General features: G+C 36.5%; 1 protein-coding gene across 6 annotated transcripts in view; it reads right to left on the bottom strand.

Moving 5' to 3' along the window:
• The window catches only part of FUT8 (fucosyltransferase 8), a 409,669-nt gene that overhangs the window by 67,950 nt on the left and 316,135 nt on the right, over positions 1-25,584 (bottom strand). For all 6 annotated transcript variants that reach the window (XM_047079496.1, XM_047079498.1, XM_047079500.1 and 3 more), the window contains one exon: positions 25,436-25,550. In XM_047079496.1, coding sequence (XP_046935452.1) covers positions 25,436-25,550 — 115 coding nt within the window. The remainder of the gene's footprint in view (positions 1-25,435; positions 25,551-25,584) is intronic.

The following is a 25,584-nucleotide window of genomic DNA, read 5'->3' on the forward strand; positions in this document are numbered from 1 at the left end:
GAGCAACTTTGCTAATATCTTCTGCAACTATAAAAGCCACAAAAGAAAGTCAGAGAAAGAATGAGATGTATCCAAATCTAACTCTCTCATTCGAGAATCTAATGTAAACAAAAGTCCCTTCAAGGCTAGAGAAGAGAAACTAATTTCTGAGAAGCCAAATTCTGCCAATCCTACACAAATGCACAGAAGACATATAGCTTCAAGCACCTTCAATTTTTCCCCATAAGTTTATAGCCTGACTCCCAGGTGTCAGAACCAGCTTAATTTCTCAATCTAAAAATAACTTAGTTTAAAAATTAAGGTTGAATGTCAGAAATGTCCTCCACCATTTTACTTAACAGGCCTAATTATACTCTCCTTCTCCAAAACCAATATTCAGGGAGGATACAGCAGGTACTCCTTAAAAAAGAAAAAAAAAAAAAAAAGAGGGAGATAGGAAAAAGATGGGGAAGGGATGGAAGGAAAGGAAGAAAGGGAGAATAGAGAAGAAAGAGGGAGGAAAGAGGGAAAGGGAAGAAGTGCTGGAGACAGAGGGGAATGGGGAAAGAGGAAGAGAGAGAAGGGGGAAAGAAGGAGAAAAGTAAAAGCAAGTTTGGAACCGGTTAGCCCAGATCAAAAGATGAAGTAGATAGCAGACACAAAAGAGAAACACTAGTTGAAACTTCGGTTCTTGTGCAAAAACTGTTGTGAATGTTTTGTTCAGTTTTAAATAAAGATCAGAATAACCTACACTGTTTTGCCAGCTCTTCCATTCTGCAAAGTGCCACTGGTCCCAGTAGCACTGGTACTTAGAGCACATGTCTACTCACTGGCTTTTAAGTCAAACCACCAACAATAACTAAACCAGATGTCAAATCCTGCTGCCTTTCCTGTGGATAGAGGCATTGTTCCATCTCTCCATGTAGCTATCCATGCACTGAGAATCCACTGTTAGCTGAGTCTAAATTTCTTTGAAATCCCGTTATTATTTTTTTTAGTTAAAAATACTTTTAAGACCATTTTTCTCACTGCCTCAGTTTAACAGTGATCTAACCAGTTCAGGTTATTAACTTTTTGAAATCTTTAACACAGTATTTTTTGCTGTTTATTTTTAAATAATTTAAGACCCACAATGAATTGCAAAAACAATAGCGAGTTACCTTCCACACAGCTTTCCGCAATGAGAATATCTTACTTAACCACAGTTCATTATCAATATCAGGAAACTGACATTACATAATATTATTAATATACAGACCTTCTTTAGATTTCACCAGGTTTTTTTGAGGGGGGCGGGGAGTGGTGGTTTACAGAACTATCAAATTTTATAACATATATAGACTCATGCAACTAGTACTACAATCAGGATACAGGCTGTTACATCAAAATAATTTCTCTTACATCACTCCTTCTCCAAATGTTAATCTCTGGCAACTACTGACCTGTTCTCCGTGACAATCATTTAGTAACTCTGACAATGTTATAAATGAAATCAGACAGTATTAAGCCTTTTGAGATCGGTTTTATCACTTAGCATAATGCTCTTGAGATCCATCCAAGGTATTGTGTGTATCAATAGTTCATTCCTTCATATTATTGAGTAGTAGTCTGTTATTGGATTGTGCCACAGTCTATTCACCCATTGAAGGGCATATAGGTTGTTTCCAGGTTTAGGGTATTACAGATTAAGTGCTATGCATGTGAGTGTACAGATTTTTGTGTGGACGTGAGTTTTTATTTCTCTAGGATAAATACACAGGAGTATAATTGTTGAACCAAATTGTCACACTGTTTCCCAGAATGCCATACCATTTTACATTTCCATAAGGAATACATGAGACAGCTGGTGGCTCCAAATCTTGGTGTTTTTTATGTTAGCCATTTCTGATAGGGGTGTGGTGGGATCTCATCATGTTTTCAGGTTACATCTCCTAATAGTTAATGATTTTGAACATCTTTTCATGTGCATGTTTGTTGACCATATATCTTCCTTGGTAAAGTTATCTGCTCAAAACTTTTGTCCATTTTCCAACTGGGTTGTTTCTTACTGTTGAGATTGAAGAGTTCTTGGGGCACCTGGGTGGCTTAGTCAGTTAAGCACCTGACTCTTGATGTTGGCTCAGGTCATGAATCTCAGGGTTGTGTGATTCATGCTCCACGCTGAGCATGGAGCCTGCTTAAGATTCTCTCTCTCCCTCTCTCTGCCCCTCTCTCCCTCTCACATGCACACATGCTCCCTCTCTCTCTCTTAAAAAAAAATACAACTTAAAAAAGAAAGAGAGTTCTTAATACATTCTGGATACAAGACCGTTGTTGGAGATGTGAATTGTGAAGATTTTCTTCCAGTCAAGTTTATGGTTTGTCTTTTATCCTCTTTAACAGGGTCATTCACAGGGCAAAAGTTCTTAATTTTATAAGTTTGATTTATTGATTTTTTTCCCCTTTTAGAAACCATTCTTTTGGTGTCTGTTTAAGAACTTTTAGCCTAGGTCACAAAGATTTATACCAACACTTTCCTCTAAAAGTTTTATAGTTTTACATGTCACATTTGTTTTATCTGTCAGATTTACTACCCATTTTCAGGTAATTTTACGTAAAAATGTGAGGTTTAGGTCAAGGTTCATTTTTTTCCCTATGAGATGTCCAATTATTCCAACACCATTTATTGAAAAGACTATGCTTCCTTCATTGAACTGCTTTTGCATCTGTCTCAAAACTCAACTGCCCACTTATAGGTATATACTCAAAAGAAGGAAAACTGTTACTCAAATAAATACATGTAGAGACATATTAATAGCAATGCTAGTTTGAAACAGCAAAAGGTGAACACAATCCAAACGTCCATCAACAAATGAATGGATAAACACATTTTGGTAGACTCACAGAACAGAATATTACTCAGCCACAAAAAAGGAATGGAGTACTAATACATGCTACAACATGGATGGAGCTTGAAAACATTAATCTAAGTAAAGTTAGCCAGATAGAAAAAAATCACATATGATTCCATTTGTATGAAACATTCAGAATTGGTAAATCCATAGACAATGCAGATTGGTGGTTTCTAGGGGCCATGGGAATTGGAAATGAGGAAATGGAGAGCAACTGTTTAATGATTTTGAGTGAGGTTTTCTCTTAAGCTGATGAATGCTGTGCAACTAGACAGAGGTGACCTTGTGAATGCACTGAATTGTTCATTTTAAGATGGTGAATTTTAGATGGTTACATAAATTTCACCTCAATGAAAAAAAGTACACCCACGTGGGTCTATTTTGGACTCTATTCTGTTTCATTGATTTATATGTCTACCTCTCTTCCAATACTATACATTATTTTGATCACTGTCACTATGGTTAAGTCTTAGAAGTATCAACTATGATTATTATTCAGATGTTATTCTTTTCAAAATTGCTTTAGCTATTTTAATTCCTTTGCCTTTTTATACAAATTTTGGCATCAATTTGTCTATATATACAAAAAGAAAAAAGGACTTGCTGGGATTTTGATAGGAATATGTTCAGTCTATGGATCAGTTTGCGAAGATCTGAACTCTTTTCTATGTTGAGTCTTCTAACCCATGAACATAATAAATTCATTCACTCATTTAGACCTTTAATTTATTTCACCAGCATTGTATAAGTATTTTTATCTAAGTACTGCATTTTCCATTTTTAGGGCAATTATAAATGGCATTATGTCTTAAAATTCTGGTTTCTAACTGTTTCTTGCAAGGATGTAGAACTACGACGAATTTTTTTGTGTTGATCATATATCCCACAACTTTGCTCAATTCACTTATTCTAGAAGTTTTACTGCTATATGGTTGTTATTGTTTGGTAGATTGCTAAGGATTTTACTATGTAGACAATCATGTCACCTGCAAATAGGGACAGTTTTCTTTCTTTCTAGTTATGCATTCCATTTGTTTCTTTGTCTTGACTTACTGGACTTCATAGAACTTCCATTACTATGAATAGGAGTGACAGAATAGGTGAGAGAGGATACCATTGCCTCATTTCCAAGTTTAGGGGAAAAGCATTTAATCTTTCACCATTAAGTGTGATGAATGATACCTGTAGATTGTAAATTCTTTTTTTTTTAAATCAGATTGAAGAATTTCCCTCTTTTCCTAGAGTGCTAAGTGTTTATCATGAATGAGTGTTGGATTTTGTCAATTTTTTATCATGTCGACTTATTTTATTTTCTGATCAACATATTATTTTTATCATTTTCAACCTGTTTTATCATATATACATATGTGATATGTGAATACACACATACTCACACACACACACATATAATATATGTGATATATGTATATCATGACCAAGTGGAGTTTATTCCAGCAATGCAAAGCTGGCTAAGTATTCAAAATTCATTCAACGTAATCTACCACATTAACAAAAGAAAATCCACATGATTATATCAATTTGTAAAGAAAAAGTATTTGACAAAACACAACACCCATTCCTGCTTTCCTGTGCATAATTTGAACTTTCAGTATTTAATTTTTATTCATCTGCAGTGTTTTTAAATACATTTCTTCAGAGTATTGTTAATGACTCTGTGTGTGTGTGTGTGTGTGTGTGTGTGTTGTGTGTGTGTATGCTCACACATGTAATTTACTAGTCTACTCATATCAACATTATTTCAAGTGGGATGTAGAAACCTCAGTACCTTTACTTTCTCCATTTTACGATATGGTTGTCTTAAAGATTACCTTTATATACATTGAAAACTACATCTGACAATGTTACAAATTTTGCTTTCCCCCATCAAGCATTTTTAAAATTTTAAAAGAAGACTAATCAATTATCCTATGTCTACCCTTTCATTTGCATTTTCTTCATTTCTGACATTCCAAGATTCCTTCTGTCATCACTTTCTTCCCATCTGAAGAATTTCCTTTAGGGGCACCTGGGTCACTCAGTCGGTTAAGTGTCCAACTTCGGCTCAGGTCATGATCTCACAGTTCATGGGTTTGAGACCTGTGTCAGGCTCTGTGCTGACAGCTCAGAGCCTGGAGCCTGCTTCAGATTCTGTATCTCCCTCTCTTTCCTCCCCCGCTCATGTTCTCTCTCTCTAAAATAAATAAACATATTTTAAAAAAAAAGAATTTCCTTTTTTTGGACCAAGTCTGCTGGCAATCAATTCTTTTAGCTTTCATTCATCTCAAAATGACTTTACTTCACCTCATTATATTTTCATTGGATGAGGAATTCTGGGTCTAGGTTGTCAGTTCTTTTCTTTTGGCACTTAAAATATCTTACTTCTTTTTTATGGCCTCCGTGTTTTCTAATGAGAAATCCACTGTCAATCAAATTGTTCCACCATAGGTAATGCATTGCTTCTCTCTAACTGCTTTGAAGAATTTTTCCATTGTCTTTAGTTTTCAACAAATTACTTATAAAGTGTCTAGAAATGGATTATTTGGGTTTTTCCAGTTAGGAATTTGTTCAACTTCTTGAATATGTTGGCTTGCCAAGTTTAGGAAGTTTTCAGTAATTTCATCAATCCCTTACTCTTACTTCTCTCCTTGGACTCTTAACCAACAGGTCCCTGAGGCTGTGTTTACTTTTTTTCCCCAATCTTTATTCTCTCTGTTGTTAGACTGGATAATTTCCCCTGATCTAACTTCAAGTGCACTGATTCTTTCCCCTGCCACAGCTATCCCATCATAAGCCAGTTTTTTCTTAGGTTACTGCATTTTTCAGTTCTAAAATTTTCACTTGTTTTTTTTCCTCATATCGCCATTTCTTTGCCAAGGCTTTCTATTTCTTCTTCATTTGTTTCAAGTCTGTAATTGCTTATTGCAGCATTTTTGTTATTATATCTTCTTTAAAATCCTTACCAGGAATTCCAATGTCTGTGCCATATCGGTGTGCTGTCCACTGATTATCTTTTGTCATCTGAATTAAGATTTTCCTGGTTCTTGATATATGGTGAATCTTATGTTATGAGACTCTACTTTCTATTTAAATGATCTATTTCAGTAGACAGCAAACTATATAGATTCTTAACTCACTTTTATTGGCTGTGGCTCAAATGTCAATTTAATTGTTAAAGCTTTTTCAGTGTTATTTTGTTCTGCCCCATTTGTGGGTTAACCAAGAGCCAGTGTGAAGCCTACATAGTATATCATACAGAGTTCAGTTCTCAGACCTTTCTCTGCATTGATCCTCATCAGTTCCACGCATGTGATGTTCAGAGGTCTACCCTGGATTTCAAGTACATATTAGAAAAATCCTGTTCTCTAACTCCCTTTCCTCCATATCCTCCTTCCACTCTAGTTGTGAAGAGAATGGAACTACCTAATTATTACAGGAAGGTGATGGTGGACGGATTTTGTCCAAAGTCCCTGCAGTTGTAACACCAGTTGGTAGAGGTAGGGGTGCGCTCATTATTGCAGGGCAGGTATGGTGGACAGGGCTATGTGCTCAAGCTCCACAGATATGGCACCAGGAAGGGCAAGGGCCAACCCTTTTCATGACATTCTCTTGGAATAGAATAGATGTAATCAAAATGAGGCCTTTTTTGGCTCCATCAATTAGTATTTTTAGGTTGGAAGATTCTCCAACACCTCCAACTGGAATATATAGGAACAAGACAAACAAAAAAATAAACAAACATAGAAGATTCACATTGTACGGGATTTTTTGTTGTTATTGTACTTAGCAGGAAGAATACAGTATAATGTGTTTACTACATCTTATCCAGAAACTGAAGCCTGTATTTTAAGTCCAACATATTCTCATGTGATACACATTTAATTCACATCTATAATGCTACTTATTTATTGGCAAACTGATGGCTTTTTGTTTCCAGAGGCATCTGCTCGTATAACTTTCTTTTAAAAATGATACACCAACATTTTTTTAATCATTTGAATCTTGAGAACACTATGGTATTATATCTCCTTATGTAAAAAGAAAACATAATGTTTGAAGAAAAGAACTCTCATAGTGAACATTGGGAAAAAAATTTTAATGTTTTATTTATTTTTGAGAGAGAGAGAGAGAGAGAGTGAGAGAATGAGCAGGGAAGGGGCAGAGAGAGGAAGACACAGAATCCGAAGCAGGCTCCAGGCTCTAAGCTGTCAGCACAAGGTCCGACACAGGGCCCAAACTCGTGAAACACAAGATCATGACCTGAGCCAAAGACAGATGTTTAACTGACTGAGCCACCCAGGCGCCCCTCATAGTGAACATTTAAAAGACTATTTAAAGCCTCGAGGGGATGTAGGCTTTGAACACAGGTAAAACTCCTTCTTTTTAAAAGCTTTTTCTTAGGGTCTGACTTTATTTCCTTTTTCATCCATTATATAAGTACAAAGGGCAGGGCACTAGGTCTTTTGGTTACAAGTCAAATGTAGTATCTATCCTGCCTCTAACCCTTTAAACAACCCTTTAAACAACCCTGTTACAGGGCATCCTGTAACCACCTCTCTTTATCTCTCATGATAAGTGCAGCTTCACGGTATGGCCTCCTCTACTAGCCCTGACATTTCCAAACCTGACAAGTACAGCCACTCTAATCACTTCAGGGGAAGAGGATTTAGACCAAAATTCAAAACAAAACAAATAAATTAAAAAAAAAAAACAAAAAACCTCCACACATGCAAATAAACAAAAAAACACCAACTTCTGAGCAAGGGAAATGCCTGAAGCTATGGGGCTATTTTGCCGGCAGAATGTTAACTAGAATTCTTCCAACAATCCCAAATAGCCTCTGATATGCTGCAACTTGATGAAAGAGATGATGGTGTGTGTGCGTATAAAAGTGTTGGATATTTATAGGTGATGTATTTTGTCTAACAATAAACACTAGTTATGCCAATGAAAAGAGAGAGGCATAAAAGATGCAATAGCTATGGGAAAGACATGAAATAGTTGAGAGAAAACAGTAACAAGAAATGGTAAAAATAATAACCTGTCTCTATCCATTCAGATACAATCAGTGACTCCCTACTTTTCCATATTGAAATCTCTATACGCATCTTTTTCTATCTGCATCTTAATCTTTCTATTAGAGCCTCTTGTGATAGCATGACAGCAATAGACCAAATATCCCAGAAGAACGTTACTATAGAATAAAAGAGAAGAAAATCATGAACTAAAAAAAAAAAAAAAAATTACTCTTAGTCCCTTCCTACCTGCAACATGTAAGAAATCAAAGATAAAGTAAAATAAAAACTGATTTCATTAGCATAGAAGCTTCAGAGCCCATCTAGTAGAACCTGATATTATTCAGAATAAATCAAGATATGTCCTAATATTTAAGCAGACATCAACTTGCATTTGAAAGCTTCATAATCATTAACAGTATTTCTTATTGTATCTTAAGATCACTGTGCTTTTAATAATGATCTAAAGTGAATATGGCCAAAGTCTATAACACAGCAAAGTCTGTAACACACAACTCATATTCTTGAGTCCCTACATATACTTCGTATCTAGTCCCGTGATCTAGCCAGTAAAAACTCTTCAACTCATAAATGAAAAAACAAAAACAAAAAAAACAAAAAAACAAAAAGGCTAATTGAGGTAGGAACTTCAGCAGGGGGCAGACAAAGGCATATGCCCAGAAAGCTGATGTATCAAATACAGACAAGAGCTCATATACAGCTGAAGGAACAGGAGGAGGAGGAAGCAAAGGAAAACATAAGGCAAGAATGTTTAAGAATTATTTCTATTACTGTCTAAACCAGGATTGGCAAATTTTTCCCATAAAGGATCACACAGTAAATATCTTTGGCTTTGCAGGCCATATACTTTGTCACAATTATTTAACTTTGTCATTGAAGACTGAAAGCAGTCACAGACAATATTTAAACAAATGTGCATGGCTATGTTCCAATAAAACTTTATTTACAAAAACAGATTTGGCCTGAGGTTGGTCGTTTGCTGACCTCTGGTCTAGGCTAATAAAATCTGTAAAAACAGGGTGGCAAAGGAGAGGCAACATTAGACAAAATGGGTAGAAATACATGCTCCCTAAGGATATAGGAACCTGTATCATATGCTGTTTTGTATTCGGATTTAATAAAACTTTTGGACCTATTTACCATTAGTGAGACACATAGGTTTAGTTCTTCAATACACTTAGGATCCAATGCCCACATTACTTTCTACTTACACTAGTAGGAGTATTCTCCTAATGTCTCAGCTGCTAAAATCTTGACTCATCTTTCTGAGGACATTTACCTCCTCCATAGATATACTTGAAGGATATCTCTACTGTGTATGGAACAACAGTGAAAACTGGATAGGAGCAAGTGATATTTATTTGGTACCACCTGGAAAGAAAGATGTTTAATAGGTATAATGGGGAAATAACATTTCTTCTGTTAAAAATCAGGCTTTCTACTCAAACTTCTATCTGAATTTTAATCTACTTATTAGCACATCATTCTACATTCTCCCACAATTAAGTTAAACTTTTTATAATCCAGAGAAAGAAAATCACTTCTCATGCCTACTGTTATGATTAAAGACAAAGATAACTTTCTGAACACACTTCCCATAGGATTTCCATTTTATATTACCGTATCTCTTTTTTCCTTCAGATTTGTTCATTCCTCAAAAAAAGGTTACATTCTCTACTGACTTTTGCAAATTTCTATGTGTTTCCATAATTGATAATCCCTTATAATGACAAAGAAGAAATCATCTTAAAATATGGAAACAACAAATATAGGCAAAGTAGAATCACCTTTTATGATTCTACTCATTTAGTTATTTAAAAGTTATACTTCACTTTCTTCTACTAACTAGATACATGAGAAATCTAATTGTTTAAGGTTTCTGTGGTAATGTCTTATGTTGCTAATGATGCCAAGGATATGTGGCTTTAGCAGCCAATATTAAAAGCAGCCCTGAAGCTTATATTGTTAGTCACCTTCAACAAAGCACCAGGAAAATAAAACAAACAAAATACTGGCTCCTCAAAGCACTTGTTAATGGTGAATATAAAGGCTTGGAGTTAAGACTCTGCCTCTTCCTGTTGCCATTTACTAGGCATGTTACACAAACTTCTCTAAGCCTCAATTTATTCTCCTACACTTGCCTCATAAGAGTTTTGCCTACTACCTAGAAATACAGAGTGTTTAAAAGTGACAGTTTACAGACATTACTCATCTTCACAACTTCCCTTAATGTAGCAGGAGAATAAGAAGAAATACCTCCTCCCTTTCACCTTCCAATTAAAGGGCTTTAATGAGACTTTCAGATATTTGGATGTTTTATCACCTTATTTTCAAAATAATTGATCCAAATCTTGAACCCAGTATAACACCAATGTAATGACTTGAATGGCTCAATTTTCCATAGAAAAAGTAGAATGAGTACTAACCTTTCTCAGATGGGTTTTTATTTTATTTATTTATTTATTTTTAGTGTTTATTTTTGAGAAAAACAGAGACAGAATGCAAGTGGGTTAGGGCAGAGAGAGAGGGAGACACAGAACCCAAAGCAGGCTCCAGGCTCCGAACTGTCAGCCTAGAGCCTAACGTGGGGCTCAAACTCACGCGCTGTGAGATCATGACCTGAGCTGAAGTCAGACGCTTAACTGACTGAGCCACCCAGGCACCCCTCAGATGGGTTTTTAAAGCGGTATGAGCTGTGCAAGTCACATGCATCACCCCCTGATAAACAGTTATCACAATTGGAATTTTTGGTTTAGGTAGGTCAAAACATGATGGCATTCTACACAGAACATCCAAGCACTCAAACACCCAAGCACTTTTTAGAATAACCACTATAGTACTATAAGCAATATGAGAACTATCTGTATATTTTAATTGACTGCATAGATGTAGTTGTATGCTTTTATGACTCATCACTGAATCATATCTAAGGCTTATTTGATCCTACATTCTTAGTCAATACTCTGTCCTAAGGTAAGCAATTAAAGGTGGGAGCCTAGGAAGAATGGGTAGTGAAGCTTACTGAACAGACACAAAACACTCACTGGAAAGGACTCTGTTACTGTCTATAGTAGCCAGGACTTAACACCTAGAGCATGGCCATCTTACACATAGGTTGTGGGCAGTCAGTGAACAGCAGTTGATAATCAATTATAGTCTGGTCAATTTGAGAAAGTGCTGTATACTCTAAGGATTGAAGGAGAGTGAAAGTCCTAGTCAGAGGTTGGTATTCTTTAACAGAAAGCTGCTGTTCCAATATCAAATAAAGCAAAATTTTCACTGGAGGCAACCTAGTCTTTCTGTGTTATCTATGTACTTGAGAACCCACTCAGTCTTAAGCAGTCAGCATCTATTATTTTTCATCTGATTTTGCAATATGTCTCTATTTCAGGCTTCTTATTATCAGTGGTTCTCAGGTAATCTCATGTCTAAGGGATGTAAGATTCCCTCCTAGTTCAGTGAGAAGAGCTTCCTTAGGGGCAGAGTGGGGCTACTGAAATGTAAGTTGGAGGGACCCTCCCCTGAACAGGTCCCTTCAAAGGCCCTGGGAGGAGGATGGCTTTTGTAATGTGTTCAGCTGGTCATATGTTTTTGCAAAAATTGCAAAATTTGACCACAATGAGTTAAGATAACTGTCTCTTCCCACCTGGAATTCCCTCCCATCTCACTTTCCCGATGACAGTACTGGGTGGCAATGAAGTGGCCTTCAGCATTTCTGGGATCCTGCTATGGGAAAATTAAGCTGGGGATTCATTGAGTTTAGATCTACCGGGATATATTTATGTGGTTCAGGATTACTTTTGTGCCATTATTTTTGTGACATAAACATGTACAGGGCAAAGGGATGCACTGCAATATGAATGGGTCCCAGGGCACCCAGTATGGGAAGTGTCAGGTAATCAGAATTGGAGTTAGTTCTCAATAATGCCTGGTCAACACAGAAGTTCTCTTCTGTCATTAATATCCTCAAAAATGTATATGCAATTCAAAATGTACCTAAACAATTACATGTATTATTCTTTTCTCCTTTTTTTTTTGATAAGAATCACATAAAATAGAAGGTATATGAATTCCTTTGTCTGTATGGCCCAAGTTTATAGCAGTATAAACATGAGATATGTGGGGCGCCTGGGTGGCGCAGTCGGTTAAGCGTCCGACTTCAGCCAGGTCACGATCTCGCGGTCCGTGAGTTCGAGCCCCGCGTCGGGCTCTGGGCTGATGGCTCAGAGCCTGGAGCCTGCTTCCGATTCTGTGTCTCCCTCTCTCTCTGCCCCTCCCCCGTTCATGCTCTGTCTCTCTCTGTCCCAAAAATAAATAAACGTTGAAACATGAGATATGTATACATAAAGTAGCAAATTTTATGCATCACAAATTATCAATTAAAAAACAACTTTTTTAATCAACCATTTTAGAGAAATATCTAATTCAATCTCTCCTAGTCTCTTTATAGAAAATATTACAAAATCATCATAAATTCACTTTATAGAAAATCCAATAAATAATAATCGAAGAGTATAAGCTAAGAAATATGGGGAAAACAGTTTATACAGAATGTCAGACAATTAATAAGACTTTCACTTTTTCTGGGGTGCCTGGGTGGCTCAGTCGGTTAAGTGTCCGACTCTTGATCTCAGGGCCATGAGTTCAAGCCCTGTGTGACGCCTACTTCAAAAAAAAAAAAAAAAAAAAGGAATGTCAATTTTTCTGGAATTTGGTGTTATGGTACTTGTCAACTTCGAAAAATTTGTAATTTGTTGGGTATTTCTTTGTTCATTGTAAGTAACTGATCCTCACTATTCACAGATTCCATATTTGCAAATTTGCCTAGTAGCTAAAATTTACTTGTAACTTCAAAATCAATACTTGAGGAGCTTTCAGGGTCACGTGTGGACACATGCAATACAGAGAAATGTGAGCTGCCTGAAACACACAATTCTCAGCTGAGGTCAAACAAGGTGGCACTTTGCCTTCTTGTTTAAGCTATCATGCTATGAACAAACATCCTTTTTGCAGTCTATACAATGCCATGTTTTTTGCATTTTTATGCAGTTGTGTACAACTCCACTGTTTAAAATGGTCCCTAAGAGTAGTGGTGAAGTGCTGTCTAATGTTCCTAAGCACAGGAAAGCTGTGATATGCCTCACTGAGAAAATATGTGTGTTAGATAAGCTTCATTCAAGTGTAAGTGCTGTAAGCTAGGAATACAATGTTAATGAATCAACAGTATGTATTATATAAAAATTTTTTTAAACAGAAACACATATAATCCAAGGTTATATGTTGATTGGTTGACAAAAAAGTTGTGACCAGAGATTCACAGGAACACAGGAGCAGTGGTTCACTAATTCAGTATTTATGGTGACTTTATTTTTTTTTTAATATATGAAATTTATTGTCAAATTGGTTTCCATACAACACCCAGTGCTCATCCCAAAAGATGCCCTCTTCAATGCCCATCACCCACCCTCCCCTCCCTCCCACCCCCCATCAACCCTGAGTTTGTTCTCAGTTTTTAAGAGTCTCTTATGCTTTGGCTCTCTCCCACTCTAACCTCATTTTTTTTTCCTTCCCCTCTCCCATAGGTTTCTGTTAAGTTTCTCAGGATCCACATAAGAGTGAAACCATATGGTATCTGTCTTTCTCTGTATGGCTTATTTCACTCAGCATAACACTCTCCCAGTCCATCCACATTGCTACAAAGGGCCATAGTTCGTTCTTTCTCATTGCCACGTAGTACTCCATTGTGTATATAAACCACAATTTCTTTATCCATTCATCAGTTGATGGACATTTGGGCTTTTTCCACAATTTGGCTATTGTTGAGAGTGCTGCTATAAACATTGGGGTACAAGTGCCCCTATGCATCAGTATTCCTGTATCCCCTGGGTAAATTCCTAGCAGTGCTACTGCTGGGTCATAGGGTAGGTCTATTTTTAATTTTTTGAGGAAAAAAATTTTTCCAGAGTGGAAAAATGTTTCCACTGTTTTCCAGAGTGGCTGCACCAATTTGCATTCCCACCAACAGTGCAAGAGGGTTCCCGTTTCTCCACATCCTCTCCAGCATCTATAGCCTCCTGATTTGTTCATTGTGGCTACTCTGACTGGCATGAGGTGATATCTGAGTGTGGTTTTTATTTTTATTTCCCTGATGAGGAGCGACGTTGAGCGTCTTTTCATGTGCCTGTTGGCCATCTGGATGTCTTCTTTAGAGAAGTGTCTATTCATGTTTTCTGCCCATTTCTTCACTGGATTATTTGTTTTTTGGGTGTGGAGTTTGGTAAGCTCTTTATAGATATTGGATACTAGCCCTTTGTCCTATATGTCATTTGCAAATATCTTTTCCCATTCCATTGGTTGCCTTTTAGTTTTGTTGATTGTTTCCTTTGCTGTGCAGAAGCTTTTTATCTTCATGAGGTCCCAATAGTTCATTTTTGCTTTTAATTCCCTTGCCTTTGGGGATGTGTCAAGTAAGAAATTGCTGCAGCTGAGGTCAGAGAGGTCTTTTCCTGCTTTCTCCTCTAGGGTTTTGATAGTTTCCTGTCTCACATTCAGGTCCTTTATTATGGTGACTTTATGGAACATAATTGATGCAGATAATCAGAACTGACTGTAAATATTTCCTTAATACTTAATTTTGTATTTGTATTCCTTTTTATAAATGAGCGCGCCAAAAACCGTAGAGGTTTCAAGTCCAGCCCCCAAATCTGAATCCATCTCTGGTCAGTAGCCTCGCTCTTCCTTTCATGGGAGCCTTGCGACTCCCCAATTCTTGCCTTGCTGGAATTGAGACTGGAATTCTAGAAGATGAACCTCTGGTATGGGACTTGGTAGTCAAGATCACAATCCCCAATTACAACACTATTCCTATGTGGAAACCGGACCTGCTTTAAGATTTGGAAAACTGCTTCTATAACAACATTGTGTATATTACAACCTAGAGTAGAGTCAAACTATAGTGAAATATGCCATTTCTTGGGGGGAAAAAGACATATTTCCAGAAATAGAAAACCACTGAGAAAATGGAATAACACTCAAAACAAGTAGATGCTGAGCTGATATACCTAAATTAAGTAAAATTTAAGTTCAAACTTATATTCAAAAAAATTTTAAAAAGACAAAATCTTTATTAGGTGTTCCTATCCTTGAAGATAAAATGGTTTGGGGGAGTAGCATCTAGAATGTCATCAGTTGCTCATTTTTTTCTAGGTAATAGTTGTTAAGAACTCATATGCATTCTTATACACCTCTACTAAGGAATGACATTTTAAAAGACTTTTTATTTTTATTTTTTTGAAAGAGAGAGGCAGTGAGCACAAGTAGGAGAGGGGCAGAGGAAGAGAAAAAAGAGAATCTTAAGCAGGTTCCATAACCAGTGCAAAGCCTGATGGGGAGTTTGATCTCACTATGGTGAGATCATGACTTGAGCCAAAATCGGGTGCTTAACCAACTGAGCCATCCAGGTACCCCTAAAAGTCTTTCTTAAACTTATATTACACTGTATGTTAATTAAGTGGAATTTAAATAAAAACGTGGAAAAAATAAACAGAAATTAAACGCAAAAAACATAAATAAATAAAAGCCTTTCTTACTGATAATTAAGAGGATATGGATATATATGTAAGGGTGCCTGGGTGGCTAAGTCGGTTAAGTGTCCAACTCTTGGATAGCAGGGAGCTCTATGCTGACCGTGTAGAGCCTGCTTGAGATTCTCTCTCTCTCCCCCTTTCTCTCTCTCTGTTCCTCCCCCACTCGCTCGTGTGTGTGTGTGTGTGTGTGTGTGTGTGTGTGTGTGCACGCGCGCGCGTGCGCACGTGGGTATGCTCTCTCTCAGAATAAACATTAAAAAAAAGAAAAATGCTAACTTAACAACAACAAACTGCTGGCAGAGTTGTGCTGACTACACTGCTGGGAATTTAAAAAGTTCCTCCATAATCATTAGGCATTTCAAAATATTTTTTAAACTCCTTCTAAGAAAACCTAGAATCCGGGGCGCCTGGGTGGCGCAGTCGGTTAAGCGTCCGACTTCGGCCAGGTCACGATCTCGCGGTCCGTGAGTTCGAGCCCCGCCTCAGGCTCTGGGATGATGGCTCAGAGCCTGGAGCCTGTTTCCGATTCTGTGTCTCCCTCTCTCTCTGCCCCTCCCCCATTCATGCTCTGTCTCTCTCTGTCCCAAAAATAAATAAACGTTGAAAAAAAAATTTTTTTTAAAAAAAAGAAAACCTAGAATCCAAAATCAGACTTCGGCAAGGATTTTAATAGAAGGAACTAAATTTTTGATATACTGTATGTTATGCTAATAGTAAATTATATTATTTAATTAAGGTGAGTGACTTTTAACAGACTACTGCAAAAATGATATCCAAATTGAAAATGAATAAGTAAATGTGTTTATATGCATATGACATGATAATCTATGTAGAAAACCTGATGGAATCTACAAAAAAGCTACTAAAACTAGTGTATGAGTTTAACAAAGTTGCAGGACACAAGATCAATATACAAAAATCAGGCTTTTATATGTTGAGGTAGTTTCCTTCTATTCTTATTTTGTTCAGTGTTTTTATCATGAAAAGGTACTGAATTTTGTTGAATGCTTTTTCTGCATCAACTGAGGTGATGAGGTGGTTTTCTTCCTTTATTTTGTTGTGTAGCATATTATGGTGATCAATTTTCATGTGTTGAACCATCTTTGGATTCTAGGGACACATACACACAGCTGCCTGCCATGAGGTTGGGGTGGGGGGATGGGTAGATGCTCTGGAGCTAAGAGCCGGAATTAACCACAACTTAACAGTTAAAGCTTTCCTCCCCTGGAAGTTGTAAGCCTTCAACTGACTCCAGAGTTCCAAAACAGTTATGTCAGATAATTTCTGCCCATGCAACTGATGTCTAGGTGGGGGGACAGATTCTTGGTGCTTCCTACTCTGCCATTTCTCAGAATTCCTCCATAGATAATCTGTTTGAAATAACACATTAAAATGTGCATGGTAATCAGAGAAATTTGATCAATGAATGGTTATTTGATGATATTAAGGAACTATTCTTACTATGCTTAGGTGTGATAATAGCATGTGATTATTTTTTGAAAAAGTATCTTTTAGATACTTTGTCTCTCAGAAACTCATTCTGAAATATTTACAAATAAAATGATAAAATATCTGGGATTTGCTTCAAAATGATCCCAGAGATGGTAAGGAGTGATGCCAGTATAGAAGAAACAAAACTGACCATGAACTGATAATTATTAAAGCTGGATAATGGGTATGGATAATGTGTACAAAGGGATTCACTAGTCTCTCACTTTTATATATGTTGAAATTTTCCATAATAAAAGTGTCTTTTTGTTTTGTTTCGTATCTTGTACCTTTTTTACTTAGATCTCTGGCCCTTAATAAAAGCTTTTTAAAAAGGAGTAATAAAAAAGCCTGTAGCAAAAATTAGTGTAATACAGACAGGTGGATTAGTAAAAAGATCCAAATAATGAGACAGAAATATAAACATCAAAACAAAACTTTGTAGGAATTGAAAAAAAAAAATCATGTGTGTGTATGTGTATTTGAAGATAATTAATTCAAACATATTCTGAGAATGTTACTCAACTTTAAGCTTTCTGAGGGCAGACAACGTACCGTATCTGTTCATTCATCACTAAATCCTTAGCAATGTATCTAACGTCCAGTACATCCAAATACTTGTTGAATACACAAACAACTCAGTCAGACCTATGCTCTCACATGCAAGGGCTCTGTAAGATCTAAGAATTCAAAGTTTTTAATAATGCTTAGAAAACTACCTTTAATAAATTTTCTTTTTTTTCTTCTTTTTAAAAATGTTTGTGGGGGGGGGGGAGTAAGAGCACACGTGCAAGCGAGGGGCAGAGAGGAGGACAAAGGATCCTAAGCAAGCTCTATGTTGACAGCAGTGAGCCTGATTCGGGGCTTGAACTCACAAACCAGAGATCATGATCTGAGCTGAAATCCAATGCTTAACCCAACTGAGCCACCTAGGTGCCCCTCTTTCTTTCCTTCTTTGTCCTTAGTCAACTTCTAGTATAGCAAACCCCTCTTTCATTTTATGAAAGCTACCCTGGACACTGTATCTACTTACCACTTCTTGTTCTCTCCTCACTAAACCTATTTATATTTTTGTTCTTGGGAAAGATATTCTCTTTCTTAGTATACTCTTAAGTTTTTGTTCTGAGAAACTGTCTACTTTTCCCTATTTGACCTCTTAAAATAATAACTTCTTTCAAATGGGGAAGGTTCCTGGAAGTTTCTCCCTACTCCAGTTGTTTTAAATATTTAATTAACAATCTTAATACAGCTAAGCTAATGACTTTTCCTAATGAGTTACGAGTACTACTTTTGCCTTTACTTTTGGTTGTCATCCCTATTGGGCAGAAATAAATGCTGTCTGATTCACTCAGTAGAACACACTCCACAACTCTGGGAACACCTGATGATGGGTTTGATCTCATTCATGGTCAGTACACTAGCAGACAAATGGAAGTTTATAGTTATATTCTGGCCTTAAATCTATTTTGTCCTGTCAGAGAAAAATGTGTCTACATCCTGTATTGGAGGTAGGTTTCCCCACAGTCTGAAAAACATTTCAATAGCTTCAATAATGCATTCCTAGTGTGACCTGGCCACTTTCCATTTCATAGACCATCTACAGTTGCTGGCATCCAGACAGGAAAAGAGAAATTGCTATTTCTCCAGTCAGTCTGTTATTTTTGAATGGAAAAAACAAACCTCTATCTTCCTTTAAAAAGTAAAATCGTTGTTGGGAATGCAAGCTAGTGCAGCCACTCCGGAAAACAATGTGGAGGTTCCTCAAAAAACTAAAAATAGAGCTACCCTACGACCCAGCAATTGCACTACTAGGCATTTATCCAAGGGATACAGGTGTGCTGTTTTGAAGGGACACATGCACCCCCATGTTTATAGCAGCACCATCAACAATGGCCAAAGTTTGGAAAGAGTCCAAACGTCCATCGATGGATGAACAGATAAATAAGATGTGGCATATATACACAACGGAGTATTACTCGGCAATCAAAAAGAATGAAATCTTGCCATTTGTAACTATGTGGATGGAACTAGAGGGTATTATGCTAGGTTAAATTAGTCAGAGAAAGACAAAAATAATATGACTTCACTCATATGAGGACTTTAAGAGACAAAACAGATGAACATAAGGGAAGGGGAAAAAATAATATAAAAACAGGGAGGGGGACGAAACAGAAGAGAGAGACTCATAAATATGGAGAACAAACTGAGGGTTACTGGAGGGATTGTGGGAGGGGTGATGGGCTAAATGGGTAAGGGGCACTAAGGAATCTACTCCTGAAATCATTGTTGCACTAGATGCTAACTAATTTGGATGTAAATTTTAAAAAAATAAAAAATAAAAAATAAACATATAGGACTTAAAAATTTATTAAATTAAATGGAAAAAAATAATAAAGGGACTGTATGGCAAGAGAAGGGAAAGTTAGTGAACTTAAAGGGAATGAAGAAAAATAGTGCCCACTATAGTGAGGGTTCAGTTAGGGAAGCAGAACCACTGTGAGTAATAGAAAACAGGATATTTGTTTTCACAGTAAAACTAAACAAGTATGGGACACACTGGACAAGTAAGGATCAGAATGGATAAGGTAGAGAATTAAGAAAAACAACAACAAAAAACCTCCTCTCTGAAGCACTGGCATAAGTGGACACATCAGAACTTGCCAGAGAATCTCAGAAACCCAGCCCTGGCTAACTGCCAGAATGAATCAGTGAAGGTGCATTGTGAGGTCTGTAGCAGGGTGAAGTCTGCAGAGGTGCTGTTTCTGAGTCTGGGTGGGCCTGAGGTCACTGTAAGTCAACAGGGCCAGGAAGTCAACAGAAAAAACTGTGAATATAGAGTGGGGTAAAGTGTGGCCAGTGTTGACTCTGCTTCTCCAAGAGTTGCTGCTTCTGTTTCTCACAATTTATAGCCACAACAACCAACTGAGATGATGGCTTTGGCTTCCTTTCTGCCTCCCAAATCTTGTACAAATCCTTCTTTTGGTCAGCTACAACTAGGAAGCACACAGAGAGGCGTGCATGAGAAGTATAGTTCTAGTTAAGCCAAGTTTACACAGTGAAAAAATACCATAATAAGCATGACAGAGAAAAAGATGGAAAATACAAAAAAAAAAAATGTAGAGGACATTTAAATTGAAGACTCATAAGGAGAGAAGAGAAAGATTGGGTCAGAGGTAGTATTTGAAAAGATTCTGATACCTTACAAAAATGTTCAATGACACAAATGCATCATACCAGGAGTTGTAAGTAATTTTAAGGAAAAAAAATTAAATACATTCACAAGTTGGAACATCATAAAGAAATTGTAGCTCATCAAAAGCATGATGAAAAGCCTTATCTTTTTAATAGCACAAAGGAAAATATTGAATTGAAAGGTGACTTTTCAATGGCATCAATAAACACCAGAATATGGTGAAATCATATTCTGAACATGCTGAAAGGAGAAAAATAACACAATAGAAAAACAACAACGAAACTCTCAGTATCGAATTGTGTATGTCTTAAAAATACCCCTTGGGAATGACGATGCAGTGAAATACTTTTCAGACAAATAAAAGAGTAGCTGATCTTACTTTTAATGGCAATTGGAGCTATATACATAGTTTGTTAATATCTCGTGTTATTAAATTTTTTCTTAAAAAATAACAGAAAAATAAAATTGTTCTCCATTTTCACATCTTTTACTTTTCTATGAAAAAAAGGAAAACTATTAACTTACCAATTTCCAGTAAAAGTCCTATTCACAACATAAACCAACAATGCCTCCAAACAAACAAAAATCTTTTACTATTTCTACTTTTTATACGTTTTATTTAGACTCTACTGAAAATGGGCCCAATATTGCTTAAATTGTCAACTTTGGATCTAGGTGGAATAAAAAAACATTCTGAACCATAAGACCAATAATTTCAAGTTAAACTGGCAAATGCCTTTTGCCACAGCTATGTGCCCTCACTAGCAGCTCTCACCACCACAGCTGCCAACTTCCAACTGTTCCAAACAAATTAAGAAACTAAAGTATCGTCATCTTTTTCATTGTGTTTGTTTAATATGAGCTGAGGAGAATTTAATATGAGCTGATTGGAAGCCACAAAGTAAATTCTAATAATGGTAATGAAAATAAAATCTCTAGACTTAAAAGTCTAGAAAAATGACATATTATGGCAAAATGTGGACTTATAATGAAAATATCAGCAATATGTTTTTACAGTGAGCCTGTGTTTTATATCAGAAACTAGAAAAATATTTTAAAAAACCAGCACTTTCTCTATTTGTTATGATTTATATAGCACACTAGTAAAGACCAGGACAAAATGGTATTTAAAACAAGCCAATATTACATGTTCACTTTACGATAAAGAACGTTTTACATAAACATACAGAAACCTAAGACGTGAAGAGAACTACTTGGTCCATTTTACTTGTTAGGATGTCCTTGGAACCACAGCAGAGGGGACAGCCATCTTGCCAGCGCACCCCAATGAAAAGCCCCTAGTAGTGTTCCAGAACGAATTGGAGGTCAACCAATCACCGAGCGACGGCACGACCTGACACGAAAAAGGCCCACCCAGACCTAAACCCGGAACTGCTGCAGCTTAAAAACCCCATCCCCACCACACCTGGGGGCGACTTCCCTGACTCCCCTCTCTCTCTCTCCATGAGTCACAGAACCTCGCCCGAGACCTTAGTTCCCAAATAAAGCCTTTGACTGCTAAAATTTTTTAGCCTCTGACTCCTATCTTTACCCTGCCTTACGCCTGACCCTAACAACTTGAGCCTAATGGTATACCCAAGGTTGTCCTCAGTAAGATTACTATAGTCTTTTAGTCGCTTTTGTCTTTTTATCACATGCCATAAGGTCTTCAACTCTAAACAGAAAATAATTTTAACCAAGACAGCCATGAACTTTGTTCCACTGAAGTCTAGTTGCCATAAGTACTTCTTTTATTTTGTAGTATCTTTTGTGAAACTGTTTCTCCCAAGTAAAACCAAGGTATAGGATAAATAAATGAAAATCTAAAATTGAGACTAAACTTGAAATACATGACTAAATCAAGCAGGATTTTCATGAGACATAATGATATTTGCTCAATTCAAAGGATTGGAGAGTTGCAAAAAGGGTTAGATTTAAAATGAAACCTATTATGGATTAAGAAGATGACTCAATCTAGGTTGTTGTTTTTTTCTTTTTTTTAACCAAGACTTGCATTACACCTTAAATAAATCAGAGTTTAGAAAAATACTTGTTGGTGATAATGAGAACTGATAATAAATTTCATCAGTATGAGTAAAATTCTAGTAAAACTGAAAATTCTTTCAACTGTCCAAACCAATCACTGAAGTAAATTATAAAATCATCTGAATGCAACAAAGTATTTAAATGCCTAAAATCTCCCAAACAGATTTACACTATGAAAAACATTTGCTTTTATTGTTCCTTTTTCTTATTTATTTCCTAGTTACCTACAAATTATCATCATTCTTTATATAACTGCTGGCTGATAGTCCAAACAAAGAGAGCCTTCTAAAATCTCCATTAAGTTATATGAACAGCTTATTTTTATGTTGAATACAGGTATCAAAGTTCAAAGTTTTTTCTTTATCCCCCTTTTCAGATTTATTTTCTAGAATAATACTCAGTTGCTAAGCCCTGTGGAAGTCTTTCAGAATCTAAGTTGGTTAAATAGCCTTTTTTTACAATAATATTTCACTTAAGGCAATAGTTTGGGAACACCAAAACATTTGAATACCAAGAAAGGTTGTAACAGGAAAAAACGTAATCATTTTAAAAAGCGTGTATAAATAGCTCACCTCATCTGATTAAACTCTCTAATCCATTAGTTAAACCAGTAACAAATCATTCTTTTCAAAGTAGCTGTTGTGCTTAGAAATACACTGGAAATAAAAATTCCAGTTAGAGAAAGCATTCCTTGCAAATGTATGTGTTTAATTTTGTTGGAATGGAAGAAAGGATGCTTATTCACCTCTATCCAAAGAGGGGAAAGAGTGAATGGCTGGCATTGTTAACCTCTAACAAATAGTATGTTAAAAATATAGTTCCTGACTTCAAAGAACTTTTAGACTAGATGGAAAAAATGATCACAGATATATTAAATAATTAAAGAAAAATCTTTTTCTAAAATATGTTTTTTCCTACTGAGATCTTCCCCATCTTCTTGAATATTAAAAACCATTTTTTCTTTTTCAATGGAAAAAAAAAGAGACCTGGCAAATAGCAATATTTGAAACTGAAAGTAAGGTCCAGCTGAAATGCTATTTTGCTATAGTCTACAGATTAAAAAAGCCAATGTGGTTTTAAATTATTAGCATGATTTACAAGTAAAATTCTCTAATACAGAACCACAGAAATCAGCACATACAGGATCAAATCTGCACTATAAGTAAAAGCACTTGGCCACTTAAAAAATCAAGAAAATAAAGCAGGTGGCAGGTACTTGTTATAGTGTGCAGACTGGACTATGACCAAATGATAGTTTAAATATAACTTTTGTTGAATACATATCTAATGAACATGTGGAAATGGAAGAAACTCAGAAACCACAGTTATTTCCATTTTAAATGAGGATGATAGTTCTGCACCACCAGCTGTTTACAGTTCACTGAATGAGGTTCTAGTTGATAGGAGATAATTACCTCTTCCCTACAGGAGGCAAGTGTTTCTCATTCTGCAGACACCTCTGATGAATGGTCATGGGAGTATGAGACTAAGACAGCATGCCAAGATCAGTTTGGTTTTTAATGATCTCTTTAAACACTTGATTCTCTATTTTTTCCTATTTAAGTGTAGGAAAATGTGTACCTTGAAATATGCAGGATTAAGTCACCGGCTATTATTTTGCTTTTACAAGACACTTTAACCTTAGAAGGAAAGCTGAATGATTATACACAGAAAGTATACCATCAATAGTTTTAGAAAAGGATGGGAACAGCTTTCAACTTGAAGCGTTGTGAAGTTACTTACTAATTCATTGTTTTCCCCAAGACTATTCTAAGTTCCCTGTCAGTTAACAATGTGCCCATTATCCCAGTCATTTCAACTCTTTCCCCCACTTGGAAAGGCGTCTTAATTTTACCTTCCCAGTCTCTCTCAAATTTATCTCTTCACTTCCAATGCAAACTGCCACATACCTCCTTTTTCTCACCTGCAGATGGTCCTCATCTCCTAAATGGTCTCCTTGCTTCTAGTCTCTTCCAATACTAATCCACTTCAGCCAAAATAATACCTTCAGATTAACAGCATCACTCTCATTATGCCACTCTTATGTGTAAAAAAACCTTTCAAAAGCAAGTTGTGACTCCAAAATAGAAAAAGCTGATGGCATTTTAAGCAAAATGCCAAAATTTAAAAAGTAAATCAACACTGTTCTTACAAACATGTAAGACTGGGTATGCATATTAATAAGAGCTAGAAGAGGGGCGCCTGGGTGGCTTGGTCGGTTAAGCATCCGACTTCAGCTCAGGTCATGATCTCGTGGCTCCTGAGTTCAAGCCCCGTGTCAGGCTCTGTGCTGACATCTCAGAGTCTGGAGCCTGCTTCAGATTCTGTGTCTTTCTCTCTCTCTGCTGCTCTCCCACTCTCTCTTTCTCTCTCTCTCAAAAAATTAAATAAACATTAAATTTTTTTTTTTAAAAAAGAAAAGAGAACACAAAAGAACCCCGAAGAGAATAAATTTAAAAGGGTCTGGGACTTGGGGCTGTTTGTTGTTATAATGATGTTTATGCAACAAATAAAATCTTTCAGCAACCACTTGCTGCTTATGCATCATAAAGTGTTATTAACCTGCACCCAAGGACCTCTGCAATCTGGCTCCCAAACGTACCTTTTCAGTTTATTTTCCATCCCACCTGTTCATACTACCTAAAACCTCAGACAAACTAAAGTATCTCATTTCTCATTGGGCTCCTGTCCTCCTCTTTCCCAGCTATGGACCATTACTCATACACTCCAACTAGTACACTCTTTTCCATTTCTATGTGTCTAAATCCTATCTAGTTATCCTTTTCAGCTCAATTCAAATAGTATGTTTTCCACAAAGCTATTCCTGACAACTTTTCCACAAAGCTTATTCCTGACAAGCTATTCCTGAGCATTTCATCTGTATGTGTCACATAAAATGCAGCACTTCCTACTTTGCATTGTAGTGTGTGTGTGTGTGTGTGTGTGTGTGTGTGTGTGTGCCCGCACATACACGTGCATGTGCATGTGTATATGTGTGTGTGATAAGAATTAGCTCCCTTAAGGCAGGGACTTTGTTTTAGCCATCTTTGCACTGCAGACATAACATAGCATCTTTCTGAATAAATATGAAAAATGAGTAAATACTTTAAAAAAGCAAAGGGCTATGAAGACTAAAAACCAACAGCAACTCTTAGTCTTATTTATTATGATTTTCCTTCTTTTTTCACTCGTGTTTATTTCTTTACCTAATTTCCTTACCTGAAGATATGTTATTCTCCGTTGGACCAGCTCTGTCAGATCTTTGGCCTCTTTTTCCCGCCAATCACCTGCTCCATCTGTTTGACTGAGGTAGTATAGATCCGTCATTATAGACCTATTAAAACAAACAACATTTGGAGGTCTGACTT

Source organism: Lynx rufus, unplaced genomic scaffold, assembly GCF_022079265.1.
Source record: "Lynx rufus isolate CCGP_SWC_20201006 ecotype Redwood Valley unplaced genomic scaffold, mLynRuf1.p SCAF_17, whole genome shotgun sequence".
Lineage (NCBI taxonomy): Eukaryota > Metazoa > Chordata > Mammalia > Carnivora > Felidae > Lynx > Lynx rufus.